At 47.4% G+C, this 16,161-nt stretch overlaps 1 protein-coding gene across 1 annotated transcript in view; it reads left to right on the plus strand.

Annotated features, from left to right (window-relative positions):
• Positions 1-16,161, plus strand: part of LOC121444857 (aldehyde oxidase 2) — a 70,735-nt gene that overhangs the window by 11,423 nt on the left and 43,151 nt on the right. The window contains exons 7-13 of the mRNA XM_041646777.1: positions 509-592; positions 2,053-2,133; positions 4,356-4,500; positions 7,007-7,099; positions 11,759-11,910; positions 12,666-12,759; positions 15,136-15,245. Coding sequence (XP_041502711.1) covers positions 509-592; positions 2,053-2,133; positions 4,356-4,500; positions 7,007-7,099; positions 11,759-11,910; positions 12,666-12,759; positions 15,136-15,245 — 759 coding nt within the window. The remainder of the gene's footprint in view (positions 1-508; positions 593-2,052; positions 2,134-4,355; positions 4,501-7,006; positions 7,100-11,758; positions 11,911-12,665; positions 12,760-15,135; positions 15,246-16,161) is intronic.

Consider the following 16,161-nt stretch of genomic DNA (forward strand, 5'->3'; position numbering starts at 1 on the left):
CTAGTGATTACGCTATAGAAATGTAAGCTGTCAGTACACCTCAATCCCAAATACAAAATGCCAGAGGGCACTGATTGTTTAAGACTTCTGGACATTGTGTTGTTCTATAAAACTTGTTTATATGACATATAGTTTATGTTATTTTATAAAAAATAAACAAGGTGGGCTGGAGAGATGGCTCAGGGGTTAAGAGCACTGACTGTTCTTCCAGAGGTCCTGAGTTCAATTCCCAACAACCGCACGGTGACTCACAAACATCTGTAATGAGATCTGGTGCCCTCTTCTGACATGCAGGTGTACATACAGACAGAATACTGTATACATAATAAATAGATAAATCTTAAAAAAAATAAACGAACAAAGCAAAGGGAGAATTGCCTTGTGTTATCCGTCTAAGCAGAAAGTGGCTTCAGAGGCTGAAGTCTCATATATATTATTCACACCTTCAAGGAACATCCTTAATTGCCTATCAAAAGTATTGCTCATATAAAGCACTTCATGTTCTCAGGAGCCAAATGGTTGTCAGCAGAAAGGAACAGAAAAATGCTGCTTGGATCAGAAAGAAGACGATTCCCTTGGAGCCAAAAGCAACGTGAGTCCCCCAGTTTTATTCTCTCGCTGTGTGTTTCTTAAGGCTGACCCAGCTCTGGGAGCGGGCGTGTGCATTCGAGGGGCCGCTCCCCTCTTTGTTTGCAGCCTTCCCAAGTACGGACAGGAACCAGGCCCTTTGCAGAGTGCTCACACAAAGACCGCAATCTGATTTTCCCCATCATAGTCTGAAAGGCTGGCACCAAAGGGAAACAGAAACCTCATAGATGGCAGAAAAGAACTTCTACTGCTTGAGGGATGAGCCGCCCCCTCAGCTAGAAACGGAGTTCTAAAGCTGTCCCTGCTCACACGGCTCTCCTCTGTCCCTGAGCTGAGGCAGAGACAGCATTGCCACCTCAGGAAGCTAAGGGCAAGATAATGCCAGCCACCCAGAAGTCCAGCTCAGTATCCCAGCTCCGGCTTTACCCTCTGAGAGGTTGCTCATTTTTCACAAAGGTCCATAGCTGAGTTCTCGCAGGCGTCAAGTAGAGCAGGTGATGACCGCCTAACTGCCCACCCCACAGGCTGTGAGAGACCTCAGAGCAGCCCCGGGAAAACCGCCCCTCGTCCTCTCCCTCTGTGTTCGTGTCCTTTAGATCTGCTTGTCCACACTCACCTCTCTAAAGAAGGTGTGTGGTGGAATAAAGGGGTGTTACCCCAAGGAGGTGAGATGCGCACCCCCATAATGGCTCACAGATCAACACTTGGTAGAGCCAATACAACCCAAAAATCGACTCCCAACCTTGAAGACTTGGGCATTCAATTTGAGCATCCCACTCGGATACCACTTGGCTTACATGAAGCCCAGTGACTCTAGATGTATTTAAACGGACACCCACCTGCACCACGTCCCACAGTCCCGTTCTCTTATCTCCTCGCGAATGTTTCCTGGCAACAAGTGTCCCTCGAAGCTGAGGCAGATGTGAGTGAGGCAGGATGCCAGATGGGTCCATTTTGGTCCTGCCTTCATTTCCTGGTAGACAAAAAGGAGATTATAACTTTCTTTATACAATTATCGTGAAGATTAAATAACATAATAGGTGTAAAAAAAACATTCAGTAAACAGTGGTGCCTGTGTGTTTACACAGAAAGGTACGTTAGAGTAATTTTCCCTGAAACTGTGGGCTTTCCCCCCAGAGCGTTCTTTAGGTTGTGAAGGAGGGGACAGTAAGTACAGTGGAGGTCCCCAAGCTTCTTTAACATCTGGTCATCTTCACAGATGTCTTGGCATTTCCCAGGATGCTCTCTGCAAGAGCTAATGACCTTCCTTCTTTCCTTCAGTATCAGATGAGTGGCTAGTTAGTCTCTCCCTGGCAATCACATTCCCCCTTTAATCTGCGATTAATCTCCCCGCTCGGAGGAAAATGAGAGACCCGTGCATCTTGTCTAATTCTGTCAAGAATTCCAGTGTTCTTTCCAGTTGAGCTGAGCCGACACAACCGTCTGCTTCTTTCTCTTTTGAAGATCTGCACAGAGCTATTTGCGAAAGAGGAGTTCCAGCCCTTGGACCCGACCCAGGAGCCCATATTTCCCCCAGAACTCCTGGTAAGACAACATGGGTATTTCACGTTTGTTTAAACACATCCGATTATAAGCCCAGTTCTGTAAATCTACTATATCAGATGGTATGTCAAATTTCTGGCTAGGATCCAGAAACCTGCTTCTTCCCAGCCCTGGCTGACCTCCCCTAGGCCTTAGCTGGGACTTTTTAAACATCATCCCACCAATATTTCCATCACTGTGTCCCTGTTGGCTGTCCAGGCTATTCGGCTTTGCTAAGCATCTGCCATGTTTTTCCAGGAACAACACTACCCTTAGTTCAAGAAGCAGCTTCCTCTCTTCTTCCCCTGCCCCCTGTTTTGAGGGCAGTTTCTTCACGGCCAGAAACAGGGGCGCCCCACTCCATGCTACCTTCATGTGTGTGTTGACCCTCCTTCTCAGGCATCCGCACCTCTTTCTATAAAATGCTTTCCTCTCTCTTATTAAATGTTGGTTTCTGATTTTAATGATGTCTTTGCCGGTGTGTCTGTGCACGAGTGTGTACACCTAAGTGTCCTTATAGAGGTGTAGATCCCTGGAGCTGGTATTACAGGCAGTTATGAGCCACTCTATATGGGTCCTAAGAACCAAAGTAAGGTCCCCAGCAAGAGCAGTGCATGTTCCTAGCCCTCTCCAGCACCCTTTTCTGGGAGAGCTCTGGCATGCTTACTCATTCATATATATGTGTGTGTGTGTGTGTGTGTGTGTGTGTGTGTGTGTGTGTATGTATATATATATATTGCATTGCATATATTCATATATATTAATTATATATTTGTATTCCTATATATTATATAATCATACATTATATATTATACATGATATATTTATATATTTTATATGAATATATATATATTTGAATGAATATATGTATAATACAAGTGTGTGTGCGTATATCCATTCAGCTACATGCCAACACTGTCCTAAGTACCAACTATACAGCGAGAAACAAAGCTAACAAAAACACTGCCCTATGGGAGTTTATAATCTGGTAAGAGACGGGTGATACTCAAAATAAGAGGTGAAAGATAGAATTTGTAAGATGGACACAATGGCACAAGCCTTTAATCCTAGCACTCCTGAGGCAGAGAAAGGTTGATCTTTGTGAGTTCAAGGCCAGATAAATAGATAGGAGAAACGAAACATCACCGAGCAGATAACGAAGCTAGGCTACAGCTGGTCTCACTTTTCGGTGATGTGGCCATAGAAGCCACCTCTGAGGAGGCAATGTTTGAAGAAATTCTAGAAGGAAGGATGGAGCCAGTCGTGAGGAGATGAGATGGAAGTACTATCTGGGCAGTGGAGGATGAGTGTGAAGGAACCAGAAGCAAGATAACAGCTGGCCTGATACCCAAGGACCGCGCTGAGCCAGCCAGGACAGAGCAGAGGGAGAAGGGATGGTCAGGAGCTGTTGGGGCAGGTCATGCTGGACTTCCCACTGCTTGGCTTCCTCTCTATGGAAGAGCCACTGTGAGGGAGGTTGCCTAGAGGAGGGACAAGCTCTTACAGAGACATCTTATCAGGATCCTTCAAGCTGCTGAGCCAAGAAGCACCTAAAGCAGGAGGCAAAGGAAGGGAAGAAGGGTTGTGCCCCATCAGGGGATGAACGCCATGCAGAAGGGCAGTGGCTAGACTAGGCTAGACCTCTGGTACAGGACCAGCTTGCTAGTGGATGTGACGTGATGTGGAGAAAACAGGAGTCCAGCCTGACCCCGGAGCTGTGCATAGCTAGAGGGTACCAGTTACAACAACGGATAGACCTCCAGAGTGATGGAGGTTCTTTTGGGGGTTCCATTCCACGGGCCAAGGGAAGGGCTGGGCAGGGGGACCTCGGTTTGGAGAAAATTAAATGTGGGATACCCCCGACACATCTAAGAAGGGGCAGACATCAAGAACTCACTAAGGAATGATTTGAATAGTAGAGGGAAAATCCAGACTGAGGTTAACTTAGGATCATTAGTGCAGCTGCAGTCTTAAAGTCAGGAAACTGGATGAATGCTGAATTAGCCCACGCTAGGCGGACCGTGGCAGGCGCCAGTTCACAGTGTCGCTTGTTCCTCAAAGACCATCTACTTACAAGCATCCAGGCTTTAGCCAGGGGGCACAAAGAGTGTCTTTCTGGGTAAGTGGACCCGAAACCCTGAAGTCTTCCTAAAGAGACACAACCCACCCAGGACCTGATGTGGTCCAGGGTGACTGCCATCCATTATCCTGTCATTTGTCCTCAGAGGATGGCCGAGAACCCAGAAAAACAAACCCTGACCTTTTATGGGGAGAGAATTACCTGGATCTCTCCAGGAACCCTCCAAGACCTCTTGGCGCTGAAGGCAAAGTACCCCGAAGCCCCTGTTGTTTCAGGCAGCACATCTCTGGGTAAGTGACAATGGTCTTACTTATTCCGTGGTTGAGTGGTTGAAGCCTGGCCGAGCTTCCCGGTCCCTGCTCCATCCCTGGTTGGGTAAGTGACAATGGTCCTACTTATTCCATGGCTGAGTGGTTGAAGCCTGGCCGAGCTTCCCGGTCCCTGCTCCATCCCTGGTCTACATTTTAGACATGAAAGTTTTGTCCTGTTTCATGAATCCAGTGATCTCTAAAGTTGATTGGCACATACCCTAGTTGTATTCAGGATGACCGGGGGTGGGTAACGTATAAGAGGGTTTCTCTGTGTAGTACTGGTTCTCCTGAAACTCTCTTTGTAGACCAGGCTAGCCTTGAATTCAGAAACCCATCTGCCTCTGCCTCTGCCTCCCTAGGACTGGGATTAAGGGTGTGTGCTACCACCACCCAGCTGTCCCTTGTTATCTTATTAAGGTTAAATATTGAGTAGGCATAAGAGAATGTTATAAAATACCTGTGGATGTGTTAATAAACACACTTTGAGAACACCTACATTCATTTTAATAACTTTGCTTCATATACACATCCGTAACCCAGTGGGAGAATGCTAGCCTAGCCTGTCCAAGCTCTGGGTTTGTTCCTCAGCATTCCCCACAAACTTGTAGTCCTCTGTGATAAAAAGAAGGGTACCCCACTACTCCTACTCTCTCTTCCCTCTTGATGGTGCCCTACAGCTGAACTGTTTTGGTCCATTGGCTAGTCTCTTCCTCATGTCTGAACCCCTAAACAACATGGCTACTAGTTTTGTACATACTGCATAGAGACTGTCACTATTCTCATGAAATTCGTGTTTTTAATCAATATTCTTTTTTAAAGATTTGTTTATTTATTATGTATGCAGTGTTCCATCTGCGTGCATGCCTGCAGGCCAAAAGAGAGCACCAGATTGCACATACTCATGAGCCACCATGTGGTTGCTAGGAATTGAACTCAGAACCTCTGGAAGAACAGCCAGTGCTCTTAACCTCTGAGCCATCTCTCCGGTACAATTCAACCAACATTCTTGACCTGAGACTCATCCCCTCATTTTGCACGTACCTGAGTCCTCCATTATAAAGCACAGGATGGTTTTCCCTGCCATTTTTCATGGGAAGGCAGCTATTAAAATAGCTTCAGCTATTGTCAGCCTCCCAAGGTTTTATAAACGCCATCCTTTTTTTTTTAATTGATTTTATTGAGCTCTACATTTTTCTCTGCTCCCCTCCTTTCCTCTGCCCTCCCCTTCTACCCTCTCCCATGGTCCCCATGCTCCCAATTTACTCAGGAGAGCTTGTCTTTTTATACTTTCCATATAGAGTAGATCCATGTATGTCTCTCTTAGGGTCCTCATTGTTGTCTAGGTTCTCTGGGATTGAAAATTGTAGGCTGGTTTTCTTTGCTTTATGTCTAAAAGCCACTTATGAGAGAGTACATGTGATATTTGTCTTTCTGGGTCTGGGTTACCTCACTCAAAATGATGTTTTCTAGATCCATCCATTTGCCTGAAAATGTTAAGGTGTCATTATTTTTTCTGCTGTGTAGTACTCCATTGTGTAAATGCACCACATTTCCCTTATCCATTCTTTGGTCGATGGGCATTTAAGTTGTTTCCAGGTTCTGGCTCTGACAAACAAAGCTGCTATGAACATAGTTGAGCACATGTCCTTGTGGCACAACTGAGCATCCTTTGGGTATAAACCCAGCAGTGTATTGCTGGGTCTTGAGGAAGGTTGTTTCCTAATCTTCTGAGAAATCACCATACTGATATCCAAAGCAGCTGTACCAGCTTGCATTCCCACCAGCAATGCAGGAGTGTTACCTTTACCCAACATCCTCTCCAGCATAAGTTGTCATCAGTGTTTTTGATCTTGGCCATTCTTACAGGTGTAAGATGGAATCTCAGAGTTGTTTTGATTTGCATTTCTCGAATGGCTACGGATGTTGAGCATTTCCTTAAGTGTCTTTCAGCCCATAAATGCCGTTTTTTTTTTTTTCCATGCTGGGGATCAAACCCAGAGCCTCACATAAGCTCAGCTAATTTTTACCACTGAGTCATGCAAACATTCTCTGTTTTGTTTTGATTTGGCTTTTTGATTGCCGCTTTTGAGACAGGGTCTCTCTGTGTCACCTTAGCTGGCCCGGAATTTACTATGTAGGCCAGGCTGGCCTCTCACAGATTTTGAACTCACCTAGCTTCCTCCTGAGTGCTGGGATTAAAGGTGTGCACCACCATGCCCAGTAATATTGTTATATGAAGTTCCAAATATCTTATATGCCTCTGTGAAAGAGCATTTTAAAAGCTTCCCCTTTTGGTTACAATGTAGCAAGAATATAAGTAAATGAATCCATACATTGGGCAAAGGGATATATGAGTCATTGCTTTCATATCCATAGACATTAATTATCAAAGTTTAAGCTTTATATCTGAATGTTTTTATGTTTTCAAAGTAAAAGAAAAGGCATTTTTCTCTTTCTCTAAAACTCATTTTTTTTTTCCAATCAGGACCAGCCATGAAGTCTCAAGGACACTTTTACCCAATTCTCCTCTCTCCTGCTAGAGTTCCTGATCTAAGAACGGTCACTAAAAGCAGTGACGGTGAGTTCCTCATCTTCTAGTAAGAGATTAGCGCCTTGAGTCCCGCACTCGCTGAATCCGCCCGCGTGCGCATGCATCTATCTTATCTCACGAGGCCCATGTCTAACTAATCGTTCCTCCGCTAACGTGGAAGTGTATCTCCACTGCCAACCTCACTCTCAGAGCTCCGGGGAGGAGAAGAAGAGCTTTCTAATGGTTACCATTAGAAACGGGGTGCTCACTCGTAGGGTTCTGGCAAGTGCCATGGTGTCCCAGAGACGACAAAGTGCAAGAGAGGAGAGATGGAGAATATCATTTGATGCTCATATCCTCCGTGTGTTTGGAGAGGAGTCGAAGGGGACAAAGACCTACAAGCAAGCACTCCTATCTATTGATGACATCCTCAAATGCCCCCTAGTGCGGAGTAAAGTCAAACCCACTAAGTAGACAGGAGTGTGTAAGATTTGAATTCAAGATACACGGCAAACCTTTGAGCAAATGGGCCTTACTCTTTTCCATTCTTCATCACCCAGAGCTTAGTCTTGGGCATGCACACTTATCCCGTGGCTAACAGATTAATTCAGGGTGGAGTAGGGGGTGGAGATGAATGAGTTGGTCAGGAATTTGAATGTGAGGAATTATAACAGTAGCGATGACACCCTTAGCTTGAGCAACAGGGACTCCATCAGAACTAACAACTCAGTCAAGAATGGCTTGTAGGTCACTGTGTGTTTATGAGGGTCTTTGGTGGACAGGGAAGGGGCTGAAGACAGCCCAGCCACTGTCACCCAGGCGTCCTACATTCTGGCTTCTCTCAACAGCCATGAAAGGCAGATTTCAGTGAAAACCATGAGCCTGCTAATCCCTGCTTCAACCTAGATATTCACAAGCTATGGGTTCCCTTCGTGAGTTTTGCCAGCTTCCATGTAGAACAACCCAGGTAGTGCGTTAGGTGGACAGAGAGGAGACAGAAGGACACACAGACTGGGGCCCAGATAATCAGCCTAAGCCGACGACAATTACAGCAGGAGAATGCTCTCTAGCTGAGGGCTGGTTAGCCTTCCTGATCCCAGCTTTCTCTAACATCAAGAATTGAGTCTCCAAGCCTTATAAAAGAAATAATGAAAGAAAAATAGCCGTGTTAAAGGAGAGGGTCACTTTACCCACCCCTCCTGTCCCTGAGCGCCTTATATGAGTCCCCAAAGGGGCCTTAAATCTTCACTTTAACCCAATCCTTCCTCTGTAGATGAAGAACGTGAGCTGCAAAAAGAAAACGCACTCGCCCAAGGTCATCAGGTTACAAGGTCACCCATTCCCAGTTCAGAAGCCCCACTGCCCTGGCCACTCTTTTCTCCAGAGCAGGGGTGGCCTTGCCCAGTGTGGTCCCTCAGCCAAAGGAAAGCCCCACAGACTATGATGTCTGAATAACGCGCTGTCCCTGCCTCGCTTAAAGCTGAACTATGACTGCCCTCCAGTGGCCATGAGGAAACTTCCTGAGGTGCAGGGTGTGCACTAAAATCAGCTATGTCCAAACCAGCATGCCCCCTCCCCGCACGCCGGGATCAAATCTCTGTGGCGGACAACGCCACTTGGTGAAGGTTTCTTTAAACTACACTTGTGTCCATATCCCACCCACGGTTGGTTCGGTCTGTCTTTACTATGGACAGTCCCGGCATCGCTGTCTTTCTACCTGATGGGCCCACGCAGCACAGAGTTAAATTTTATTTTTTTATTTCTTTTTTTTATTTTTCCATTCAAAAATTTACACTTCCTCCCCTCCTCCCATTCCCCTCCTGTTTCCCACTCACTCTCCTCCTCCCTCCTTAAGAGAGGGCAGGGTACCCAACCCTGTGGGAAGTCCAAGGCCCTCCCCCCTCCATCCAGGCCTAGGAAGGTGTGCATCCAAATAGACTGGAGTACCAAAAAGCCAGTACGTGCAGTAGAAACAGGTCCCAGTGCCATTATCGATGGCCTCTCAGTCCGCCCCCATTGGCAGACACATTCAAAACTCTGAGAATCGAAACAAGTTGAAGAGCTTTCCAACGCCACCAGAATGCAAGTTAAGTTCTGTAACCAGAAAGAAAATCAAACAGAAATCCTGTGGAGGGGAAAGGCATATAATAAAAATGGCCCAGACAGCCGGTCTGGCCTCAGCTGGAATCTGAACTCTTGTGGGGACAGAGCAATAGAGAAGGCAGCTGGCATTCCACGCCCCAGTGGAGGGTTGAACGGTCTCTTTTTCCATCTGTGTGAAAACCAGAAGCAGGGAGCAGGGTGTGGCGGCTCATGGGCTCACGCCTGTAATCCCAACACTTGAACACTTGGAACGAGGGAAAACGAGGATCATGAATTCCAGGCTACAAGTTTCAACTGACTCAAAACCAAAAACAAGCAAAAAGCCAAAAGAGGTGGTGATGATCCACTCTGGTCTCTGTGCAAAACCTCTGGCCTAAATAATAGCGAGATGTTTGTGTCTGGTTTCTTCCCCAACAAGGACCAGGGCCTTCTTAGGGACAAGTCTTTTGCTCTGCTAGGCTCCTCCAAAAGTATGGTAGGAATTTGGGGTTTCAGCTTTAGTTTATTGTTAAAAAGACTTTTTTTTTTTAAGAGGCACAATCTCCTTAGATAGCCCAGATGGGTCTCAAAACCATGATCACATTGCCTCGGCCTCCCAAGTTCTGGGATCACAGGCATGCACCACTGTCTCTGGCTACAGAAAGTAAGGAGTAGGTGCCAGTCAAACTCATAGGGATAAGGAATCAACAGGATACTGGTGGAGGGGTCTGAGATAGGACCGGATCTCGTTAGAGCATCTTTTGATGAGAGGCTGGAACAGGAGACAGATACTTCAGGCTGACATTCTGGAAAGGAGGGACGATTTAGTGAACAGTTTTCAGGTGAGATTTGTTTGGCATGTGGATAATAATAATAATAAAAGCTGCTAGTCTTCTCCCCTCCGGGAAGTGAGCTGAAGTTAGTGAAACAGGGAGAGAGATGGGGTGTGTTGGCAAAGACAGAGAAATACTGTGTCAAGAATATTCAATCTTGATAAAATATAGCTATGTAGGAGGGTGGGGTACCCTCAAAGATGAATCAGCAAGAGAAAAATCAAAGCCCAATCTGAAGCCTGCTATAAAAAACAGACTCGGGACTATTAGTGTCCAACGAGCGGGGTCAACTCAAACCTGTACACTAAAGTTTCATTATGAAAACTGAGAGCAGTAATGGATTCATTTTAAAAGGTCAGCTCGGGGCGGATTGGGTGACCACACAGTTTCCTGTATTGGTTCGACCCCTTTCCTCCTACGGAGGAGAAGTCCTGAGGCTCTTGCTCACATCCTGCCAGTCCTCATGGGTTTCATCCCAACCACCGTCAAAGCGTTGGATTACTTTCTGGTCAGTTGGCAAAAGGCATGATCCCAGTCCTCCTGGGTGCTGACCCATGGCTGCCTTCACCCCTTCCTGTGAGTCCCGCACATCCCCACACCCAACAACGCCAACCAATGGGAAGCCTGGGGCAGTCATGTCCTTGGAATATGTTGGTTTTGATTGGCCTGTGTCCCTCTTGGAGGTTACAATTATCAGAGTTGGAAGATCTGAATCCAAAACATGGCTGATTTTGATTCCTATTCAGGTCTTCTTGGACTAAATTCTTGGCTGTTAAATTTTGAGATGTCGTCATACCAGAGTATACTGAAGGAACACACAGCACGGGGGTAGTTTGCATTAAGGGGCATACACAGACTATTTCGTCTCTTGGCTTTGTGGAGACAAGTAAATAGAAACTTGGTTTGTTCGTTACTTGGGTTGAGGATTCATGTGCTTTTGGCTAGAAGGTCATCAGTTAGTAGTTCCTCTAGGGAGGTCTTGGGGTGGTGGCATCATGTCACCCCGGGACATGGCATCACCATAAACCCTGTGAGAACAGTGAAGCTAGGGAGAGGTCACCATTTTCCCTCACTTTTGGTCTCCTCCCTCTAATTTGCGCGAAAACTCTTTCCTATCCAAAAAAAATAGCTTCTGATTTATTTGAATTTGGAACCCATGACCTAGGGATTCAATCTTTGCCACTGTGTTAATGCTGTCAGATTCATTCCCCTCAATCACATAGTAATTCTGGTCACTCAGGAGAATCATGGGAGGCTCTAATAGAGTCTACCACCAGCATTTCTCTTCTATCTCTATTTCTTCACACCTGTCCAAAGATAAGTGTGGCCCCAGGTCCCCTCCCTGGCTACCCAGGAGATTACCTTGGGGCCTTTAAAATCCCTGTGCCTGGGATTGGGGAACTTTTCTCTGCTATCTGGGTCTTGCAAGCATAAAGACCTAAGTTTGATCACCAGGATACACCAAGAAAATCTGGGCAAGGTAGGACACCTAGGAATCACAATATTTGGGTGGTGAAGACAGGCAGACCCCTGGGGCTCATGGGCATGGGCCCAGTCTACTTAATAGGCTCCAAGCCAGTGAGAGACTTTGGCTCAATCAATCAATCAATAAAAATAAGAGAGGGAGAAAGCCCAACTCCCAGAGACTGACTTAGCCAGTCTGGTAGCTCCTGGTGACCCCCTGAGCAGCCACAATAGAAAGCACCACTAACCAAATGGTAAATGAGACCCTACCGCAGTGATGCCGGCTCTGCTCCTTCCATATCACCGATGAAAAAAACCTGTTTTCCAGGACTGACCATTGGCGCCTGCTGCAGCCTGGCTCAGCTGAAGGACATCTTGGCTGAGAGCATCTCTGAGCTCCCGGAGGAGAAAACTCAGACTTACCAAGCTCTCCTGAAACACCTTCGGAGCCTGGCGGGGCAGCAGATCCGGAACATGGCGGTGGGTTTCCTGCCGTCCATCACTGGGCTCACACTTGTTCCTCCTTCTCATTGAGACGTCAAGATAAGCACAGGCAGAAGTAGCATGCCAAATGGGTCAAAATAACAGGCCAACTGGCAAATATTTTTAAATCAACAAATGATAGTGAAATGTTCAGTAAAATTCTGGATGAAATTCAACACCATAGCTAAGCCACAAAGGGCATCATGGTCTTGCTAATTTTCTGACAAGTCTATCAAAAAGTCTGATTTAATCTTAGGCTCCATTAACAGAAGTCTAGTACCTAAAGCAAGCTGGGCAACCTTTTACTTTGTGCTAGTCAAACCACAGCTGGAGAACCATTGTCATAAGGAGGGAAATGAGTCTTGGTTGGTTTTCCAAACACACATACGCGTCATACATCTGTTGAGCAGTGTGGTGGACATCCTTGCAGCCTGGGGAGTCTGCAGAGAACCTTGTCTTTGTGAAAAACTCTCAAGACATTCCAGATGACCATACTCACGAGAGCCTACCAAGGAGAGGGTGACAGTTGCATTTAGGGGTTGGAAGCAGAACCCAAGGAGTGGTGGGGGTCAGACAAACCAAGCCTAAGAGCTGCCTTCTAATATTCATGGATCCCCGAGTATCGATGATGGCCAAGACTCCTCTTGAGTCTTCCAACACCCTTAGAGGATCCGAGGCAGATGTCTATAATCTTAGGCTGGTAGAAGAAGGTAGAAGACCTGAGACACTAACTAAGCTGTCTCTCTCCTCAGACCTTAGGTGGACACGTTATAAGCCGGCATTGCTACTCAGACCTGAATCCTATTCTCTCTGTGGGCAAAGCCACGCTCAACCTGCTGTCAGAAGGTAAACTATGTTCTGAGAAGTTCTTAGAGAGCTTTTTGTCTCTTTTCACTACATTCTTTGGGTTTTATTTTTGTGGTTGTTGTTTGTTTTTCAAACAAGGTTTCTCTGTAGCTTTGGGGCCTCTCCTGGAACTAGCTCTTGTAGACCAGGCTGGCCTTGAACTCACAGAGATCCGCCTGCCTCTGCCTCCCGAGTGCTGGGATTAAAGGCGTGCGGCACCACCGCCCGGCTATGCTTTTACATTTTCTTAAAGAATTTTATTGAATAGTAGCCTGGATCACAGGCTCTCAGTTCTCCAGCAGGGAGTCCCTGTCATGAAGAAAATACATTGTAACAACAGGCAGAGGTACTTCCTGTTGAACACACGCGCACACACACACACACGCACAACCATGTGCTCAAAGCTCATGTGCTAGTTGGTGTGTTCTTGCTTGACCAGGGGTGACAAACAAGAGCTGACTTGAGCGTAGGGTTCAGAGTGCTGGCGAGATGGCACAGAGGGTGACAGGACAGTCCGCTCTTACAGAGGACCAGAGCTCGGTTCCTAGCACCCACACGAGGTGGCTCACAACTGCCTACAACTCTGGTCCCTGGGGGACTCAACATCTCTAGCTTCTCTAGAGACCAGCACCCACGGCACAGACCCACAGAGATGGACAGTTATTTTTAAAAATAAAAACCAATCTTCTAAAGAAAAGAGGATGTGATGGAAAAATGGCTCCGCAGTTTTAAGAGCGTGCCCCGCTGTGGCGAAGGGCCTGAGTTTGCTTCCCAGCACCCATGTTGGACAGCTCACAACTGCCTGTAACCCCAACTCCAGGGAATCGGACCTCCGTGGTCACCTACATTCACACAAACATAACCACATATAGATACCTGTACATAACTAAATATAATAAAAATCAATCTTTTTGAAAAAGAGAATGAGGTTTGAGCGTGGTGGCGCACACCTTTAATCCCAGCACTCAGGAGGTAGGAGAAGCAGGATCTCTGTGAGTTCGAGGCCAGCCTGGTCTACATAGTGAGTTCCAAGACAGCTAGGATTATGTAGAAAAACCCTGTCTTGAGGGTGAACACACTAAAGGGGGACCCAGCCTGTTGCAGAGGGTGCATTCCTATAGCCTAAGGGAGCAAGACTCCTGTCTTCATTCTACATCCAATCTAAGCACACACACACACACACACACACACACACACACACACTACCCTCTATGGCACTCTTCTTCAAATAACCCTCCTCTTCCCTCTGGACTACCTGACCACCCATCCAATGTTCCACCTCTGTCCCTCCCACCCCCTCAAGAGATCTGGACTACTGCCACCTCCCAGGCGCAGGGATGCAGAAGCAGCAGCCACACCTCTGCTGCTGCAAACTTCCGGCTCGCTGCATGTTTGATGATGTTTCATGCCGTCACTCACTGCTGGGAGTTCTGAGGGGGTGGGGAAAAACTTAGGGGCTGAGAGGCTGGCCAATGGCCTTCACTTGAAGACTGTTAGGAGGGAGGGCACAGAAGGTTAAGGATGCTGGCTGACCCACGCTTTTCTCTGAGGTCACCAGGCCTGTAGTTTGGGATGACTCCAATTTAACCCACAAAATGGTCAAAAGGCCGAGACTCTGGGGATACCAGGCTGGTGAGGTCCCTGCCCAGGGCCTTCTGCTCTCGTTCTACTGGATGCTTGTAGTTACTGTTGATTTACAATTTCTGCTCTCCCAATTCTGCCAGAGCTAACGCAGACCTCCGTCACTCCAGAGGTCTCAACTCACTGGCATAGCAGCGAGACAGGTGGACAGTGATCAGCAGGGATTTCCACCCATTTATGACAATACTGGCATTCCAACCAACACAGTGCCAATTGTGCAGAGGTGGGGGGAGGGGTGGAAATAGAACTCAAATTATCCCTCAGCTATGGTTTGATCTCTTCAGGACACATCCTGTACCCTAAAACTTGCAATCCATATGTTAAAAGCCAGAGGATAGTGCTGTGGTCTCCCAAAGGGTGACTAGCTGAGCCCAGGGCAGATTTGACAAGCTGTTCTTTAAAGGTGGTGTCTGTGTCGGGAACACAAAACTGCGGCGAGAGTGATCTGAACTCTGCTAGCAGCAAAAGTAAATCCAGTGCTAGCTTAAGTTTCACCGCAGCCTCGACCTCAGTTCACATCCTTGGCTAAAGGATGAAAACCCACAGGGGTAGCAGGCATGGCGTGAGCGTTGATGGGAGAGCAAGTGCCACGCACAGTGGAGGAAAAGGGGATGCCTTAGCAGAGTCACAGACCTCTGCATCTGTCACTCTGAGCAGCCACTGGCAGCCAGCCTCCGAAAGTACAGATCTGGTTTGCTTTCCTCCTGACCGCAGAAATGCCGTTTCTTTCCACAGATGGCACACGGCAGATTCCCCTCGATGGATCTTTTCTTGCTGGGTTGGCGAGTGCAGACCTGAAGCCAGAGGAGATTTTGACATCTGTGTACATCCCTCACTCTCGAAAGGTAAGAAACCGGCTGGTTTGTTTCTCCCAGTCAGACTGGAGCCCGGTCACCCCTAATGTCTGAAGCCAGGTAGAAGGAAAGAAATGGTGTCCCCCGAAACTATTTCCTGACCCACCACAAACTGGTTCAGCCACAAGCCTCTGGGACTATCCTGAACAAGTGGCTCCAGGATGTGGATTTTGGCGGTTGCCGCAGCTGTGGGGTATGACCGGCAGAAGGCCTGTGGTCACGCTCCCCACGGGCGAAGGCTCCCTGGCTGAAGATGGAGCTTCTCTACCTGACACACAGGAAGCTGGAGTCCTAGCTTGGCTTTCCCACCCCCAAATTCCTGTCAACCCCAAGAGCTCTACAGGAACACATGGCCTCCAGATGTTCCCTGACCCAGCATACTGGGCTGCTGTGGTCACCCAGCCAACTATGGAGGTGGCCTAATGCCCTCACTCTCTGTTCCTTAGGCCTCTCTCCGAAGCTGTGCTTGACTCCAGAGGAGTAGCAATACCACACACACGCACACACGCATATGCGCACACACACATGCACACACGCACACGCACACATATGCACGCACGCACGCACATACAAAGCAGTGTCAGGTCATAATGACGTCTTAAGTTACGTCCCAGCTATGGATGGTCTTTGAGTCCTCCCTTCAGAACAGAAACTTTGACGTGCCTTCCTATCCAAAAGTGCAAAGGCAGAAGCTAGCAAACTGGTATAGCGTTGGGCTGGAGAGAAGGCTCAGCAGCTGAGAGCATTTACTGCTCTTGCAGAGGATCTAGGTTCAATTCCTAGCACCCATGTGGATTCTCACAACCATCTGTAACTCTAGTTCCAGGGAATCTCACAGCCTTTCCTCGTCTTTATGGGAACCTGGTACGCACATGGCACACAGACATCCACCTGCCTCTGCCTCCCA

Source organism: Microtus oregoni, unplaced genomic scaffold (assembly GCF_018167655.1).
Source record: "Microtus oregoni isolate MIOR12 unplaced genomic scaffold, Mior012 000144F_ref0000341, whole genome shotgun sequence".
NCBI lineage: Eukaryota > Metazoa > Chordata > Mammalia > Rodentia > Cricetidae > Microtus > Microtus oregoni.